Source organism: Fringilla coelebs (assembly GCF_963513975.1).
Source record: "Fringilla coelebs genome assembly, chromosome: 1".
NCBI lineage: Eukaryota > Metazoa > Chordata > Aves > Passeriformes > Fringillidae > Fringilla > Fringilla coelebs.
Window position 1 is genome coordinate 72,545,352 of NC_140028.1, and position 17,137 is coordinate 72,562,488.

At 37.0% G+C, this 17,137-nt stretch overlaps 1 protein-coding gene across 1 annotated transcript in view; it reads right to left on the reverse strand.

The window, feature by feature from the left end:
- Nucleotides 1-17,137, reverse strand: part of SEMA5A (semaphorin 5A) — a gene marked incomplete at its 3' end in the record, with an annotated part of 211,185 nt that overhangs the window by 105,398 nt on the left and 88,650 nt on the right. Inside the window, exons 7-9 of the mRNA XM_084217356.1 lie at nucleotides 14,119-14,404; nucleotides 10,689-10,824; nucleotides 7,173-7,377 (exon numbers count right to left, since the gene is read on the reverse strand). Of these exons, the coding sequence (XP_084073482.1) occupies nucleotides 7,173-7,377; nucleotides 10,689-10,824; nucleotides 14,119-14,404 (627 nt within the window). The remainder of the gene's footprint in view (nucleotides 1-7,172; nucleotides 7,378-10,688; nucleotides 10,825-14,118; nucleotides 14,405-17,137) is intronic.

Genomic DNA, 17,137 nt, shown 5'->3' on the forward strand with positions numbered 1-17,137 from the left:
AAATAGCATAAATATGCTAGCAGAAATATACAGCAAGCCTTCTTAGAAAAGCAGGATAGATCCCAGAGTGATTATTAGACTCTTCAAGACAAAACAACACAATCTTTTACACCTTTTTTTTTAAACTTTGCAGAGATTTTTTTCCTGAAAAGATTAACACTAGAAACAAACTGTGAATTCAGATAGGGTTTTCCTTTATCAGAAATAGGTGTCACTGCAAAAGCTGAAGAGAGTCAGGTTATTAATTTTATGGCTCCCTGTTTGACTTTTTGAAACAAATGTTCAAGATCATCACATTGCTGTCAGCACTGGTGTCTTCCAACACGCACCACCTTTCCCAATCAAAGTAACTGATGAGTATCCTTCCTTCAAGGTACTTGAAATGGCATTGCAAAAGGCCAGAAGGCAACAACTTACAGGGAAATAGTTTTAAAGCCACTGCAAGGGTGCTTTACAACTCTGTAAAAGCGCACTATACCTTTGTTAAGCAAAGGCACAAAAAACCAAAACAACTGTTTTCTGTAACAACAAAAGAAAAATGGTTTTTAAAAAGTGACAACTGTGTGCCACAGTGTATATGCCCCATTATCCATCTTGTACTCTGATTTCACTGTTTCTGGTTTTGAGCAACAAAGGATAAATCCATACAAATAGACTATATATTACTTTCACAGTTGACCTCTGACTCAAATTACAACTACTTTGGTCCTTATTGTTATGGCATTCATATTGTAATTTCTAGATGAAGAAAGTGGTTCTTAACTGAAATGAACTGAGTCTGTATCTCCTTTCTACAGAAATTACCTAGATTACTTCCAAGAACCTCAATGCACTTAAGATAATGCAGTCAGGAATGGCACCAAATTGGAAAAAATGCAGCCAACATAAGATTTGTTGCTCTCTTCACCATGTATGAAACATATATAAGCACATATTTTTGCTCCTAACTTTCAGGATGGCAACTGCACAGATATTACACATATTCTGAAACCATGTGTATTGAACTGTGAAAGCTGTACCCTTTAATCAGAAGCTGTAGTCTGCCAGGAAAATGACAATATTTCATCAAATGGTAATATTTCATCAGAGACTTTTAAGTAAGAACTTTTTTTCTTGCTAAGACCTTGGGTTGTTTCCTAGAAAAAAATGAAGTGTACTGATTACAAATGAAAATTTACAAGATGGAACTGTAACAAAAATCACAGAGGAATCATATCAGGGAGTACTTTGCATCAGTTTATTCCCAAATAACAAGACAAACAGAAGAAATACAAACTGTTATGATGGCATTCCCAAACTGAGTTTCAAGCAAACTTCCAAATCTCTTTATTAGATTGGGACTAGTTTTTGTATAATCTATAGTTTCAGGGCTTCATAAGAAAAAAATGTTACATTTGTGGATACGTACTACCTGTTTCAATGCTTCTAAAGGCAAATGTATGAAAATTCTCTCTGCATTTTCCAAAAATATCTTTTGAAATTTCTTTATGAAACCTCTCCACTTCATTATAATTGCTGTATGTGTTTCATCAAAATTATTTTGTCATTATTCTCAGCATTGCTACCTGCAATTTTTAGAACTTCTTGGAAACCTGTTTCAAAGTCTTCCAGTGACCTTTAAGCCTCAGATAAAACCTGGATTTCTGGCAAAGAAATTGTGGCTCACTTCAGTGAACAATTCACTCTTTAGATACATGCAATGTAGCCAACAATAAATCTTGCTTCAGGTTTTATACTCTCCTTCTAGGTCAGTCCTACCCCAATTTCATCAATACTGTACTATAAATCCCAATAACTGAGATATTCCACTGGGCGTAAACCACTTCTACTCAGGATACAGAGGGGACATTCTCTGTGCAGTGGGATTGAAGAACAGAAATAAACATGGGAGTTTTTCACCAGGAGTTTAAAGGATGGCCTTTAAAGTTTTTCACCAGACAGTGCACGTATTACCTTTTCTGAACACCCAAGTTTATTATATATTCATAATGCCATCAAACTAGACACTATATCTAATAATTTTGTTATTCATTTGAGTAAATAAATAAATTTTGAAAAAGATCTCTGAATAAGGGCTACCTGCTCTTGCTGCAGCATCCTATTTTGAAAACAGCAACGTTTTTAACCATGGTACACCTAGGCACTTATAGAGTAGGGAAGAAATAAAATGGAGGAAAGACATATGAAGATAGGGGAGAAGGGAAAAGAGGGAGGGGAAACTATGATATATTGATTGGATTATTTTTTTTAATGAAGAAACAGGCCTTTCAAACTTAGAGAGTTTTAAGGATATTTAGTGTTTTTATAGCTTGGTCTACATTTCAGCATTGTTATAGATGATTTTTAGCTGAGAACATCACGAATGCTTTAGTTCATCCATGCATGCTTTCCTTCATCTTCCTTTTTAAATCATGGAAAATTGTTCCAGGGATTTCTTCTTGCCTAAAGCCAGCAGCACAAAATGCACAGGAATTGATATATCCCTTCATTCTGTGTTAGAAGTCAGTACAGTGAAAGATTAAGATGTTTCTCCAAAGTACCAAAGCATATTTTTAATATAAGCAATAGCTGCTAAGCCCTAGCACACCAGAATCTCCTAGCAGAATGATGATTTGGCAAAGGTTTAGGAAATGAAGACTGTTGACTCAGCAGATTAATGCATTTGTTTGCTTACTCCCAGTCTCTCCTAAAGTAATACTACATCAGTAATACTATGTCTATTTAAGGTTTAATCAAATTAGATTATACTTTTATATTCCCAGCGTCATTCTTCCCTGTAATATTTGTATTCTAAAAACAGGGTGGGTAGGTGAGAAAAAGAACATTGTCTTAACTCTTGGCCATCTGTTTAAAAAAATAGGACTTTTGTTTTGAACAACAAAGACAGCAGAACATTAATTTTTATTAAATCAAATCTGTATGCCTACATTTCCACTGAAACTTTGTTCATTTTAAAAGACAATTTTTGGAGAACATTGGAATGAATTATAACTAGAAAAGTTATGTGGTGTACATCTCTCACAGCCTGGTTTGGATCCATCCTGCTTTACACTGCTAAGTGCAAATTACATAAACGCAGAACTTACATCAGAGTTGCATGCACTTCCTTAGAGGCAGCAGAAAGTACAATGGCATCTATTATTACAGCCTTGAATAAAAATGAAATTTAGCCCAACCAATTTGACATGATACTGGCATAGTATAAGAACAGGATAATTTAGGTTGGAAAGGAGATCAGAAGGTCTCAAGTCCAACCTTCTGCTCAAAAGACAGCTAAGTATAAGAGACTGTGTTGCTGTCTGGTCTCAAAAAACCTCCAAGAATGGAGACTGCACTACCTGTTGCTCGACTTTCCTAGAAATGAGAAAGTTTTTCTTTATATACAGTCTGAAATTCTCTGCCTGTTGTCTCTTGTCTTCTCACCATGCCCCAGTGTGAAGACCATGTCACCATTCTCCATGTAAACTCCCTGAAGGCTCCCCTTTTCTCTTCAAGGAGAACAATGACTTTTCTCCTCAAGGATGAACAAGGCCAGCTCCCTCAACTTTCCCTCCTGGGGCATGGTGCTCCAGCCTCCAACAGAAGGCAGCTCTCCAGTGAATTTGCTCCATTTTATCCATGCCCTTCTTGAACTGGGGAAGGCCAAAACTGGGGAACAACCTCCTCCTTTGATCTCCTGGCTGCGATCCTGATAATACAGCCCAAGATGCTATTGGCTGTCTTTGCAGTGAGGGCATCCCTTCAGCATCTCTAAGTCCTTGGATGGCACATCCTCCAGTACAACTACTGGTACCCTAGTGGGGTGCCCTGCACACATGACAGAGTGTACTCCTTGTCCTCTTCCAGGTCATTGATTAAAAAATGTCAAATAGGACAGTACTTGGCTCCTTATTACTTCTACACATCACATTAAAACTACCCTCTGATCTGAGCCTGACATCCTAGCAGGTTTTATAGCTCCAGCTTCCCACCATATGGACCCTATATCCTGATTTGGATATATGAATATTGTGGGAGACAGTGTCAAAAGTCTTGCTAAATTTGAGGTACTACTTTCTCCTTATGCACAAACCCAGACATTTTACCACAGAAGGTAATCAGATTTTCAGATCAGCTTAACCCTTGTGTAATCCATGCTGAATGTTCCAAATCACCTTTTTCTCCATCATTTGCCCAGAGAAATGTGCTCCAAGGAGGTGTGCTCCCTAACTTTACCAGGGACAGAATGCCCACTGCATTGACTCTTGCTCCCCAGGTCATGGAATCATAGAACTGTAGAGCTTGGAAAAGACCTTTAAGATCATCAAGTCTGATTGTTAACCCAGCACTGATTAATCCACTACTAAACTATGTTCCTAAGCCCCTCATCTACATGTCTTTCAAGCACCTCCAGGGATGGTGAGTCCACCACTTTCCTGAGCAGCCTGTTCTAATGCCTGAATACTGTTTCAATGAAGAAATTTTTTTAATAACCAATCTAAATCTCCTCTGGCAAAACGGAGGAGGTTTCCTCTGGTCCTATTGCTTGTTACTTGTGGGAAGAGACTGACCCCAACCAGGTTACAACCTCTGTTCAGGTCGCTGTACAGAGGATAATGTTCCCCCTGAGCCTCCTTCAGGCTAAACACCCCCAGCTCCCTCAGGCACTCCTCACAACACTTGTGCTCCAGACTCTTCACCAGCTCTGCCGCCCTTTGCTGGACACCCTCCAGCACCTCAATGTCCTTCTTGTAGTGGAGGGCCTGAACACAGGTTTCAAGGTGCAGCCACACCAATGGTTGAGTACAGGATGAAGGTCACAGCCTGGTCCTGCTCACCACACTATTGCTGATACAGGCCAGGATGCCCTTGGCCTTCTTGGACACCTGGGCACACCTGGATCATGCTTCATTGCTGTTGATCAGCACCCCCAGTGACTCTTCTGCTTGTCAGCTTTTATTACTTTGTCTCTTTTTGAAGATGCAGACTTGTGGTAAAAATTTAATTCCAAGTTTAATTTACCAACACTTTTAATAATGCAAATAAATTAAATCAGGAAAGTTATAATGACAAAAATTCTCAGACTGGTAGTAACTGTCACCCCAGTCTTTCATCTCTCCCAAATATACACATGCTCTATGGTGTTAGGAGCTTGGGGTAGAGGACATTTTACGTGGGAGTAAAGCTGGACACTGGGGAAATTCAAAAGCCTTAAACTTGGGTTATTTCCAAAATTATTGTTCATTTTCAAAGCTAAGGCCACTGCCTTTTACTTTCTCTTGCTTACAGAAGTAGTGGTAATTTTTCAGTAATCTTTTACCATATCCAGTTTATGATGAAAACTCAATGCTAACTACCCCACAGTTTCCACATAAGCAAAGGCAGAGCTCAGGAGAAATAAGATGCTTCAAAATTAACAATATAATGAAATTAAAATTATAATCTGTACCCCAGAAGTAGGCAAAGTACCGCCTTTCTTTTACAATCTTAACATATAAATAAATGATACTGTGTAATTTGGTACATCTTGGGATTTTTAAACCACACTTAGGCACTGTACCTGTGGTATTTGTATATAAACGTGTGGTAATTTCAAATTTTACCAAAATTGAGTATTAATATTTCTTAGAAAATAAGTCTGAACACTTACACTCCATTAGGGTAAAAGCAATGTTAACAAAATCCACTGTGATTCAGTGAAATACGTGTGAAATAGAATTGGCTACATCAAGAAAACTGCAAGAATAGAATGGGGGTTTTATCATATGCTTTCTCACACTTTTAAAACATACACTGTCCACTTACAGGAGAGCATGTGCAGAGTTCAGACTAAAGATCCAGCTAAGATAACTAGCCTGCTTCCATGAATGATCAAAACCAGACATACAGAGAAGAATGAAAGTGAAAGGCCATCATACATCACAAGGAGCATAGGAGCAGTATATTTTTTTTTAGCAGCACAAAAAGAACACAGAAACACTCCTGAACACAATTTATCAATGAACCATGAAATGTAAAATTTTAGATCCTCACTTGCTGACTCAAATGTAAATGGTTACATGCCAAGGGAAACTGAAACCTAAAGACAATCAGAATTATGACAAAATAATTATTTTTGGTGCTTCCAAGACTGTAAATAAGGTAAATATCCTACAATGTAGTGATAGTCTCTTCATATAAAATCAATTTAGTGCATGTATCTGTAACTCAGGTTTTTTAAGGAGGCCTCTACAATAAAAAGACCACTTAGCATTGGCATGATTTCACTTAAAATGCTCTGATTTACCAACCAGCAGGCCGTTTTGACTAGAACTGGTCAAACCCAAGCATATTTTAAGCTATCAAAAGCTTTTCTGCTACTGCCCAGCTTTCAAAGAGCACAATGAGACAAACTGAACATTAACAAACCATTGCTTTGATGAACTGTTCCCTACTAATGTGCATAAAGCCCAAGTACTTAAAAACTACCCTAAGTTTTATGCCTTGAGGCTTTAAACATATTAGTCCAATTTAGTATTTCAGTCTTAGCTGCTGATGCCTTTGTTTTGCAACACAGTTCTCCAACACCCTTGTTATTTTTAAGAAGATTGAAATTTTGAACCAAGAAGGCAATAGCTCTAACAAAGGGAGTACAAGGTGGAGGGTTGTTTTTCTTTTCATGCTAACCGTACATATAAATGGGCAAACAATAAGGCAAGGTATAAAACTGCATAATTAATATGTTAAAAATGAGATTAAAAGGAAAGTTAATAAAATATATTTTGAGCAAAATAATCAGAAATAGAAAGTAGTTGTGTTTGATATTTACAAAAGAACTTCTTCACTAGGGAGTCCTAAACCATCTTGTCTTGGGCCCTTAATTTTGTTCCTTTAACTAAGTAAATGGAACAAAAGACGGTGAAACTTTGGAAGTCCTGTTTATAGAATTTCCAGTGTTTGATTTGATTTACAAGCTTCACAACTTCAAAGAGAATAGGAAACAGACACCAAAATTGGCGCTCACAAAACAATATAAAAGACATCGTAGTGGCTAAATTGATCTATTTAGAAAAGGTAGAAGATAGGTAATTGTGTCAAAGAAGAAAAGCTGATGTTCAAGGTGCTGTACACGTATTGCATAAGTAATTAACAGAACATTAAAACCCAAAGACCTTGTGAACTTTTGCAGTTATTCCAGCAAGGAAGATTCATACCTGTGGCAAGATAGATGATATGGAAAAGCATGTCCTTGCCCTGCACAACATCCACAACCACATGGGAAAATCGGCTGTTGTCTTCCATGAAGTAAGGAATTGGAATGACTGGTTGAACAACCTCATGCATTAAGAAGAATTTTTGTGCATCTTGAAGATTTCTCTCAGTCAGATTTACATACAAACCCTGGTCCATGGTGCCACACTGTAAAGACAGAAAAGTAGCATGACTGTATGTGTCAACAATAACAATAGATTTACTCTCACAAGAAAATAAAAGCAAGAGCATATCTTGTAATGACAATGTGGAATTCGACTTTCAGGTCCCATTTTGGTGCTAACCAGACTGCCAATGACTCAGGGAGCTCAGTTTTCCGAGGCAGTACTATGGAGGCTCCCTAATTCTAAACAATATGAAAGAGCACCAGACTATCCAACAAAAGTGGATTATGGAGATATTTTGCTATATCCTATATTCATAGGGCAGGAAGAAGAAAAACTACCATTCAAAAAACCAAATTATTTTCTGTCTTTTTTTCATTACAATTTTCACAGACCTCAGCACTAAAGACATAACAAATTTTTCAAAGGAAACCCCATGCCCTACCACAGCCAGAGCCTGACAGGAATCCCAGGTGAAAGTACAACATGTAGTTCTAGAAGATTCTTAGGACTCTGTCCTAAGTAGCAAAAATGGACAGTACAGAGCTCAATTAAATATTATCCACAGCAAAGACTTTTTTTGCATTAAAACTGACCATATTTTAAACATGAAAACTGTGCTCTTGTCTTAAAGGAAAACATCGACTAGCTGCATGGACAAGTTTCAAACACAAATAAACAAAGCAAAATAACTGGGAGTTAATTATAACATATTTGTGTTCAACAAAGGACACAAAAAGAAAGCTTCTTAATGCATGGGAATATATAAACATTTACATGTTTACTCAGGCATAAATGCATCACAGAAGTAAAGCACTACTTCACAATATTTATCAGATATTTGGGTGACGTGAAAGGCATAACTAAGTCACCACTTTTATTCTGCTTTACTATGTCATAAAGCATGCCATGAATTACAGCATGAAGAAAATAAAACTGTGCCAAACCATACCAGGGTTTTTTATTACTATTTCCATACTTTCAATCCAAAATTGAGTGATTGCTCCAAATCCACAAATCTTTAAAAAAGTCAAACAAATTATTTCATAATGGGAGATCAGACAACAAAGAATGATAAATTAGCAACTGGCAGGAAACAGTTACTTGCTCTGTATGTCAGACCAGTGAAAAACATAAACCACACCAAAGAAGTTCTCTGGATCCATCAAGCAGGAAAAACTCCAACTGAATAGCCATAGTACTCTGAAATGCAAAAGGTCCTTGGTCTTATGATAAGGCATTGCCCTGTCTAAAGAGAAAAGCAGTGATCTCTGAAGAAAACAATGTTCCTCAAAACTGGGACTCCAACAGTATTCTAAAATGTAAAATAGTTCATTAATATAAACCAGCCTCGGAAATACAATGCCCGATTTTACTATACCTACATAGCAGTAGTCTTCCTTCAAATGGCAGACTTCTCTCTGTTGCTACTGAGTAGGTGAAAGAGGATAAATCTACTTCTGGGACTACACAAACAGAACTCCGGATCCTTTATCAGAACTGCTCTACCAAAGAAAAGTCCTTTCTCGGAAGGAAATCAATGACTCAGTCAATGAATATATCTCATCCATGTGACGTGTGTACTCTAAAGTCACCAAGTCACAAAAAATGGTTAAATCTCTAAGCATTAGACCAACTTCTAGTATGCATCACTGCTGCAGTTATGGAGCCAGAAATGTAGCAGGAAGTTATTCAAGGGAATAAAAAGCAGCATCAGCAAAAGAAGAGAAGTTGGACATTAGAGATACCTAGAGATCAGTTGACATAAATTGCCTTCAATATTGTGCTGTAAAAGGCCACATTACAGCTTTGAACACCAGCTCTGCCTTCAAAGCTGTTTGTGGCTCAGTGAGATATGATACAACTGTTGTCACTGTTCTTGTAAATTGGATGAAGCACCAACTGCATTAAAATCAGCCAGGCCATCTAAGAAATAAATTTCAACACCTGTCTTGACTGGGACTTGGAGACAGGCGCTAACAGTACAGCAGAGACCTAAACTGTTTTTACACAGCCATCAGGTGTCATCTTTCTTTGTAAGTACCATTCAGTATGGGCTGCTCTCACAATAATTAACATCACAATAATGCAAAGGTTGTGGGGAGAGTTTAATAAGTTTTATTGGATGTGCTTACCTAATCAGAAAGGCGATAGGATTTTTACATACAAGCATTTCTTCAGGCTTTCTCCTTCAAAAATTTAGCCTCTCTTAGACCCTCTTCCTATCACTGTTTTGACAATATAAGTATTTCTACAACAGGTGAAAAGCTGCATACAAATACAGCCTGCTTGTGCAGGCTTCTGGCATACTTAGAGTCTTGTCACTTGGCTGATGACAAACATTACTTAGGAAGGGTAACATAGCTCTAGCCTCTAACCTGTACCTCATTTTCTTTCATTTGGATAGATCAGGTAGTAATTAAAACTACACCTACAATGCCCAGTAGGTGATTCTTTTTCAAGCTAGCAATGATCTTATGACTCTTACAATCTAGGGAAGGCTGTTCCAGGAGCAGAAGTGAACTTGTGAAATTGCATTGAGATTAAGTGAGGGTGAAAGGTGGATAGAGGTGACTACACTTAAATACCTTCATGAAAAGCTATTACTGTTAATCACAACATTAATGCTGCTTTTCCTTACATATCCCTTGCAAGAAGCACACTCATTAAAATTGTCCTGGTAGGAGTGGTGACTATGAAGAAGATGAAAACAATGCATATGTGCTTACTGAAACACCCCTTTCTTTTTGCAGAGTTCCTCTAAATGACCCACCTTGGACTAACTGGTTTTACACTGTCAGACAGCTGCAGATTATTACACTCTCTGAAGCCAACAAGTTCAAATGAGGGGAAGAACATGTCACAAATTCTTTTAATCAGACTTTTCAGGGAGTGTGAACCACCTTGCACATAAAAATATATAAAATTCTGACCACTCCTCCTTTACCATCTCCCTCTCACTATTTTTTCTACCAGACACTGTTCAGTTTTTAAGTCCTAATAGCACAAATACAATGTAAAAGAGAATAGTAGTTTGATCATACTTCAGAGAGGAGTTAATGTCACCTTGACAGACAACCATAGTGTTTTATTTTGACAGAAGATTGAAGTTAAGCCTTTTTTCTCCTACCCTTCAAAGTACATCTGTTTTTCAATCCAAATATTTTTGTGGAAGGTAAAATTAAAATTAAACATGTTGAAATAAAGGGTTCTCCTAAGCATTTTTTAAAATATAGGCTTTTTTTAAGGTCTTAGGCTACAATATAGTGAAAAACTGGATTTATAATTTATGAACCATGCAGTACTTTGAGGAAAGCTCACATAAAATATTGTCCTTCTCCCCCATATCCATACCTGAAAATTAGGGTTAGGATTGGGATATGGAAGCCAAGCAGAGCGAGAGTTCTCCTGGTATTTGAAGGGTCCATTAAAGGCCTGAGTTATGGCACTCAGATTGAAAACACAAACTGCTGAGGCTGCTATGCTGTTCCTGAAAAAGAAATAAATAAATAAATTAACCTATGTAATAACACTAAGAAATAAAATTGCTGAAAAATAAATAAAAAGTCAATAACAATCTTTCAAGTAATTAATGAAGCAGATATGATCAGCCAGGAGATGATATCGCAAGATAATGATAAATGATGAACTGATTTAGCATATTAATTTCATTTAAAATGTTTGTCAGCCTTACCAAGAAGCTGGTGTGGGGAAAACTCAGAACTTCCTACTTTGTGCTGCTGCTCTAGTACCATACTACACTTCTAATACCGACACCTCTTTTCTAGGTACAAAGTTCAGAATGATATTATTCTCAGGGTTCAATGAGGTTTCTTCCACACAACAAATGACTACATGAAATAAGCAAGATTTTTCAATGGGTAATATGTCTGTAGATCCTAAGGAATCCCTGGACAAGACACAGCCACAAAAATCCTGTCCTCCAAGAGATGTTGTTCAGCAACAGGAATACAAGTTGCAGAAACCCATCAAGAGAAAACAACTTGGACTGCTTACAAGATATCACTTTAAAAAAATAAACATCAATAAATGGCAGCTGGACAAAACACACAATTTCCTGGGTTTGCCTTGAAAATGTGATGTACAAGGCAATACAGTAATTCTGCATAGTGTAAAGAATATAATCTAAAAGCTATGAAAGTTCCTAATATGGAAAGCTGCATTGTTCTTTTCATCATTTTGAGATAATGCAATAGATAATGAAGGTGTCAATTGCACAGATTTTCTGTTGCAGCTAAAACTGCTGGCAACTGATCCACACTGCATTCTTCTCTGGGTTTTTTTTTTCCCCACTATTTTTTTAAGCTTAGTCTGGAATTTACACAAGGCTTAAGAAAACCTACTATAGAAACTCCATAATGATGGGAAAAAACCCCAACAACTGAAAAAAGAGTTATGATAAATGGATTAAATACCAGGACAAAAGAGCAATTTGCTTTCTGATGCTTGTCTCTCTTATTTCAAAGAAAGCCAAAAGGAAGCCCAAAACTTGAAGTTCCATGCTTACAACTTCTGCAGAATCAATCATCATTGGAGCTGATAAATCTCTGCTTATATCACTAATATTATTAACTCACTATTATTAACTCACTAATATTATTAACTGTACCAATGTTTTCTTGAATTTCATAAAGTTCTATGAGGACATGAGACTCATGTTTATAGATTTTTTTGGATAGTCTGAAAGAAAGAAAATCAGCTTTTTCATGAAGCAGTGCCTATAGTGGGCTTGATAGTCAATGACGTATAAAAGGTGCATGTTTGGCTGTCAGAGAAACATTTCCATTTTTCCCTCCACAAGTATATTAAAGTATACTAAAAGAGCATTAAGGTACAATAAAGTAATTTTAATTATGAAGATACTGACATTGAAGAATTAGGAATGCCATTAAGTTATATCTGATGTTGTTTCATGAACAGAAAGGAATATGTTGTTCCCTGTCATAGGAAACCCTTGTGTTTCTCCACCGTCACTTGCAGGCCAGAAAGGTGGATAATATGAGTTCTACAAACTATCTATGAACAGGAGTCAGCATGGGGAAGTAATCCTAGCTCTAAAATATTTGAAAAATATCTAAAATATTTAGTTACAACATTAGATGGCAGGCATTCAAACGGAGCAACTGAAAAACCCTACCCTCAAACAGTTATAATGGTTTAAATTAATTGGTTCCTCTTTAAGCAGTTCATCTCTCTTGGACAGTCAGAACATTGGGCCACAGGGAAAGAGGAAAGTAAGGGCAAGGTTTAAAATACTGTCTACTTTCATGTGGCAAAGGTAGTCTTAACAATAGCAAGTCCATTTTCAGGAGAGACAGTAAGGAATCAGGAACATTATTCCCCTTCCATGGCAAAAGCCCCGTGGATTTTCTAGAGCAGAATTCCTCTGCTCAGGCTTTTCATGGCAGGAACATGTCCAGGCTACTTCAACTTCTCAAGAAAGATCTGGTTGAAGAGTGTATGTGGATGCCACCTGACAAATACCTGTCTTTTCGTATATGAACTAACTAGGAAACAGAACAACAAGATTAAAAGTACTGATTGAAACAGTAGCAAATTTTCTTATCCCCAGTAATCTCAAAGTCTCTGCTCTTCTCTTTACACAACAGTGTTTAGATTCCCTACATTATTCCATTGCAGAAAGAGGCTAAGCTCATCACCCAACACCATGACTTAGGAATTGCCACAGCCTGGTGCAAGCATCTCATCACCAGTCTTGCTCACAATCTGAGCTGCCAGGCTAGGGGTGAGCCTCAAGTCTGGAAGATGCCTAAATGAGCTCAAATTCATGCTCACTGTCTAGAAAGCATAGAGATTATACTTTGTTGGCATTAACTTCTGAATGCTTCCACCTGGTCAATGAATATTTATAAAAGGTAGGCATCCCTGCGTTCAAGGGTGCCTTATCTATGTTTTAGGTGCCCAAGGATCTTTTAAAACTTGTACAAAAGTGATTTACACAGCAAGACAGTACAAGAAGGTTGGAGAATCAGAACTCTAAACCAGAAATTATTCCAGTGGTCTGAACATTGGGCTGCACAGCCATAGGACAGAGGCTGCTCTCGCTTTGAACACCATCTTTGAACACCAGTCATGATGTTTAAATTTAAAAAGGAAATTTCTGAGATAAATGTCTCTTTTTTGTATGTCCATCCAACTTTTTAATAGTTAACAAACTTGAATTTTTAAGACCAAATTGTACTTTTAGTTTTTTCTTTAATTTTATCTTATTGATAAAACAGTTTCACTTAAAATTAGGTTAAATTCTTAGTTTGACCTTCAAATTCACATAAGGACATGTTAGAACTACATTAAAATACCTAAGAGCACCTCTTGTGCTGTTTTGGGTAAGATGAGTTCTTTATGACATGGTCAAATTCCATCATGTCAAACTGATGATTGTCTCACATTGCAATTATAAATTATTTCAAAAATACATAATGCATTTCTGTATTACAATAGTAAAAATAAAAGTTAATTACTTCCTAACAATGAGTGAAGAATATGACAGAATAGTCTTAAACACAACTGGCTCCCTGCAGTAAGGAAATAATAAGAATTTATTCCTTCTCTCATATTTTCAACAATTCATGTGGGAAACATTTGGAACTGATACTTGTTCACAAAAAACAGTGGATTGGGCAAAACAGCAGTTTAAATTTATGATGTTTACATGGCATATGCAGAAAAGAGTAGCTCAGAAGTTCTAGGTTTTTCTATCACAAACAGCAAGAAAATAAAACATATCATTCAGTCTACTTACACATTAGTGGTAAAAATGCCATAGATCAAGTCCAGTTCTGGCAGGAAGAAAGTACTCTGAAGTTCATTGTAGTAAAATGGAATTTCTCCAGGGCGAGAGCAGTTCAGACGAGCTTTCATGAAGGTAGTCCAGGTATCCTCCAGCACAAACTTGCCCCCAATATCATTTTTGCACACCCGAGCAGCACGAGAGAAAACTGTTTTCCCACAGTCATGTTCCACTGCGTTTTCCCGGAAGAAGAAGTAGGTAAAGTTCCCAATATCATAAGATGACACAAAATTGGGTTCTGAAAATAACAGAAGGAAAGATCATTTATTGCCTTCCTGTGTTACATGCACTTATAGTAACGTGGAGTTTGGATTTATCTTCAAGCATTATATTTAGATAAACACACTTTTTAATATCCTTTAGGGATATGGCATCATGACATCTGAAAAGGCCAGCTCGTGTCCAGCTGGGATTATGAGGTACATGATCATGATGTGCTGGGGTTGGCTGGGTTAATTTTTTATTTTCATGGTAGCTAGCATGGCACTGTGTTTTGGATTTATGCTGGAAACAGCGCTGGTAATTCAGGGATGTTTTTGTCACTGTTGAGCAGCACTTGCACAGAGCCAAGTCCTTTTCCTTCTCACACCACCCAACCAGCACAAAAGCCAGCTGGGCTGCCATCTGGGGTCAAACAGGTTTTGCTCTAGGTGTCTATAGAACAAGACTGTGCTGGGCAACCTTGGCTCAGCTCACTGTATTCCACCATCAAAAGTGTCCTGGAGTTTTCATTCTTCACATAAGGGCACAGTGAATTCTTACAGTGTAATGGCTTTATCTTTTAACTCTGTTTCTGCTTAGCCACCATGCCATTACTCCAGATGAGCAGGATAACGGGTGGTAATTGATGCTGAGTAAAAATGTGCTCAGAGGCTGTAATTAAAAGAAAAGAGAACTACACTAGAATATTTGATGGTAAGATAACTGCATTTCAACCCTATCTTGCTTAATGCTTTTGAGAGCATTACAGATTTCTTTTTTCTGATTTAAAAAAATTATTGAAAACTAATCAAAAAACTCATCAAAAAACTGATCAAAAACCCGATGGTGATGAAGCAGAAATTAGAGAATATGTAAAAAAAAATCTGTAAGGCAACAGATGGCAATACTTCTTGAAAGGGAAGGAAAAAAAGGAACAGTGGATACCAAAGACAATAAACATGTGGTCCATTTCCTCTAAGGATTACTAGAACTGAGGAAAGTCCATGACCTTAGAAGAGGCTGACAACTTGACAAGTTCTTAACGGAAAGATAAATTAGATACACAGAATTCTGACAAAGAGTCCCACTTGTGCAAGGAACCATTTTAGAACACTGATACCCCTGAAAAACAAGAAAACTTTTGTTTCTAATTTCCGAATTTTATTCTGAAGTGGAAAAACAAATTTAAAAACTGTTTTAAAAACATCTGTTGTGAGGAAGCACTTCAAATAAAATTAATAGATGAACATTTTTTGACAGCACTATTGTATAGGAAAAGGCTGATGTAATTTGATGTAAGCATTTTACAGGAATATCTCAAACCTATCAGAACTTTGGAGGGGCACTATAGAGGCAAGCAAGCTGGCACTGTCTCACAGCAGTCCAAACTGTCAGAAAACTCTTTTTCAAAGACAGACCAGATCCCAGCTAATGTGGCCTCTTGTGCTGCTTCCATCTCTATCTGCTGTGCTGAGAGTTCCCAGGGCAGGTTTTTGGCAGCAGTGATTATGAGCTGCCTCAGATGTATGAAGCTGAGCAGACCCAGTAGTGCTCTCACTCCTCCCTGTAACTTTCACCCTCTATTTTATGAAGTGCTTCCTTGAGAGCAGTCTGGAACACACCACATTTTTTCCACAATCAGAGCTGCACAGGTATTTTGCTGGCAGATCACAACCCAACAATTTTAAAAATATGTTGGTGTCTTGAGCCTTTATAAGTTGCATATTATTAGTGCATTTGTATCTTTAAAAAAAAATGGAATAAAAAAGGCAAAATAGTTGGGCAGGACTTATATAAAAAGAAATAAAATTACACTGACAATATACAAAGAACTAAACTATTAGTAATGCTAACCCTACTAGAACCTTAAATCTTCATTCCACATCTGTGTAAAACTTGCATTACAATAGGGATTTTGCTTCAAATGCTTCAAAAGCTTCAAAAACCTACTGGGCAAATACTCAAAATCATTTTGATCACCCACAAAAAATATTTTATACAAACATTAAAAAAGGAGGCCCTGCCTTGCCATCAGGCCTGAAGATACTTCTCACTGGAGGCCCACTGATATAAAAAGGTATCTAAATTGGCACCACAGAATTTCACTGCAGTGTTAAAAAACCACTGTTGGAATCACTCAGCATAAGGAATGACGAATTACAAAAGTAAAACAAACTTCACAAACTATAGGAGTAAAAATAGTATGAAATGCATTCACAATGCATTCAGGGCTCTTGAAAATCCATGTCAACCTTTCAAAAGAAAGTATTTTTAACTTGCATTGATAATCATAATAGATGTATAAAAAATACCTAGTACTCATATTTCATGGTTTCAAAACTGAGAAACAATATATACAACTGCAAAGACCTGTCCTTTATTGATTATGAACCAATGAAATTGTGACCTGCTGTTGAAACTTGTGAAAACTGCTTTCGTTTACATTAAATGTAATAATCTCAGTGTTACCTTAGGGAATTCAGTGGATATAGAAAGATTATCATGTCAGACTTTATTTCATCCTCTCTTTGAGAAAAAATGAACAGGGTCACTTCAAAACCTCAAAGGAAAAAGTATCATCTCAACTAGGAAAAATCAGTGCTTATGTGTCCAATTATTGTGCTGTGAACTGCTTTTTGTTGACGTGGAAGCTTTACCACGTAAGTTTTTAATGCAGCAAATCAAGTGAATCTCTTGTTTCAAGCTGACTTTGCAAATAGCTCTTGGAAGGGCACACACATCTCATTTCTGATTTATCAGACCACCACAA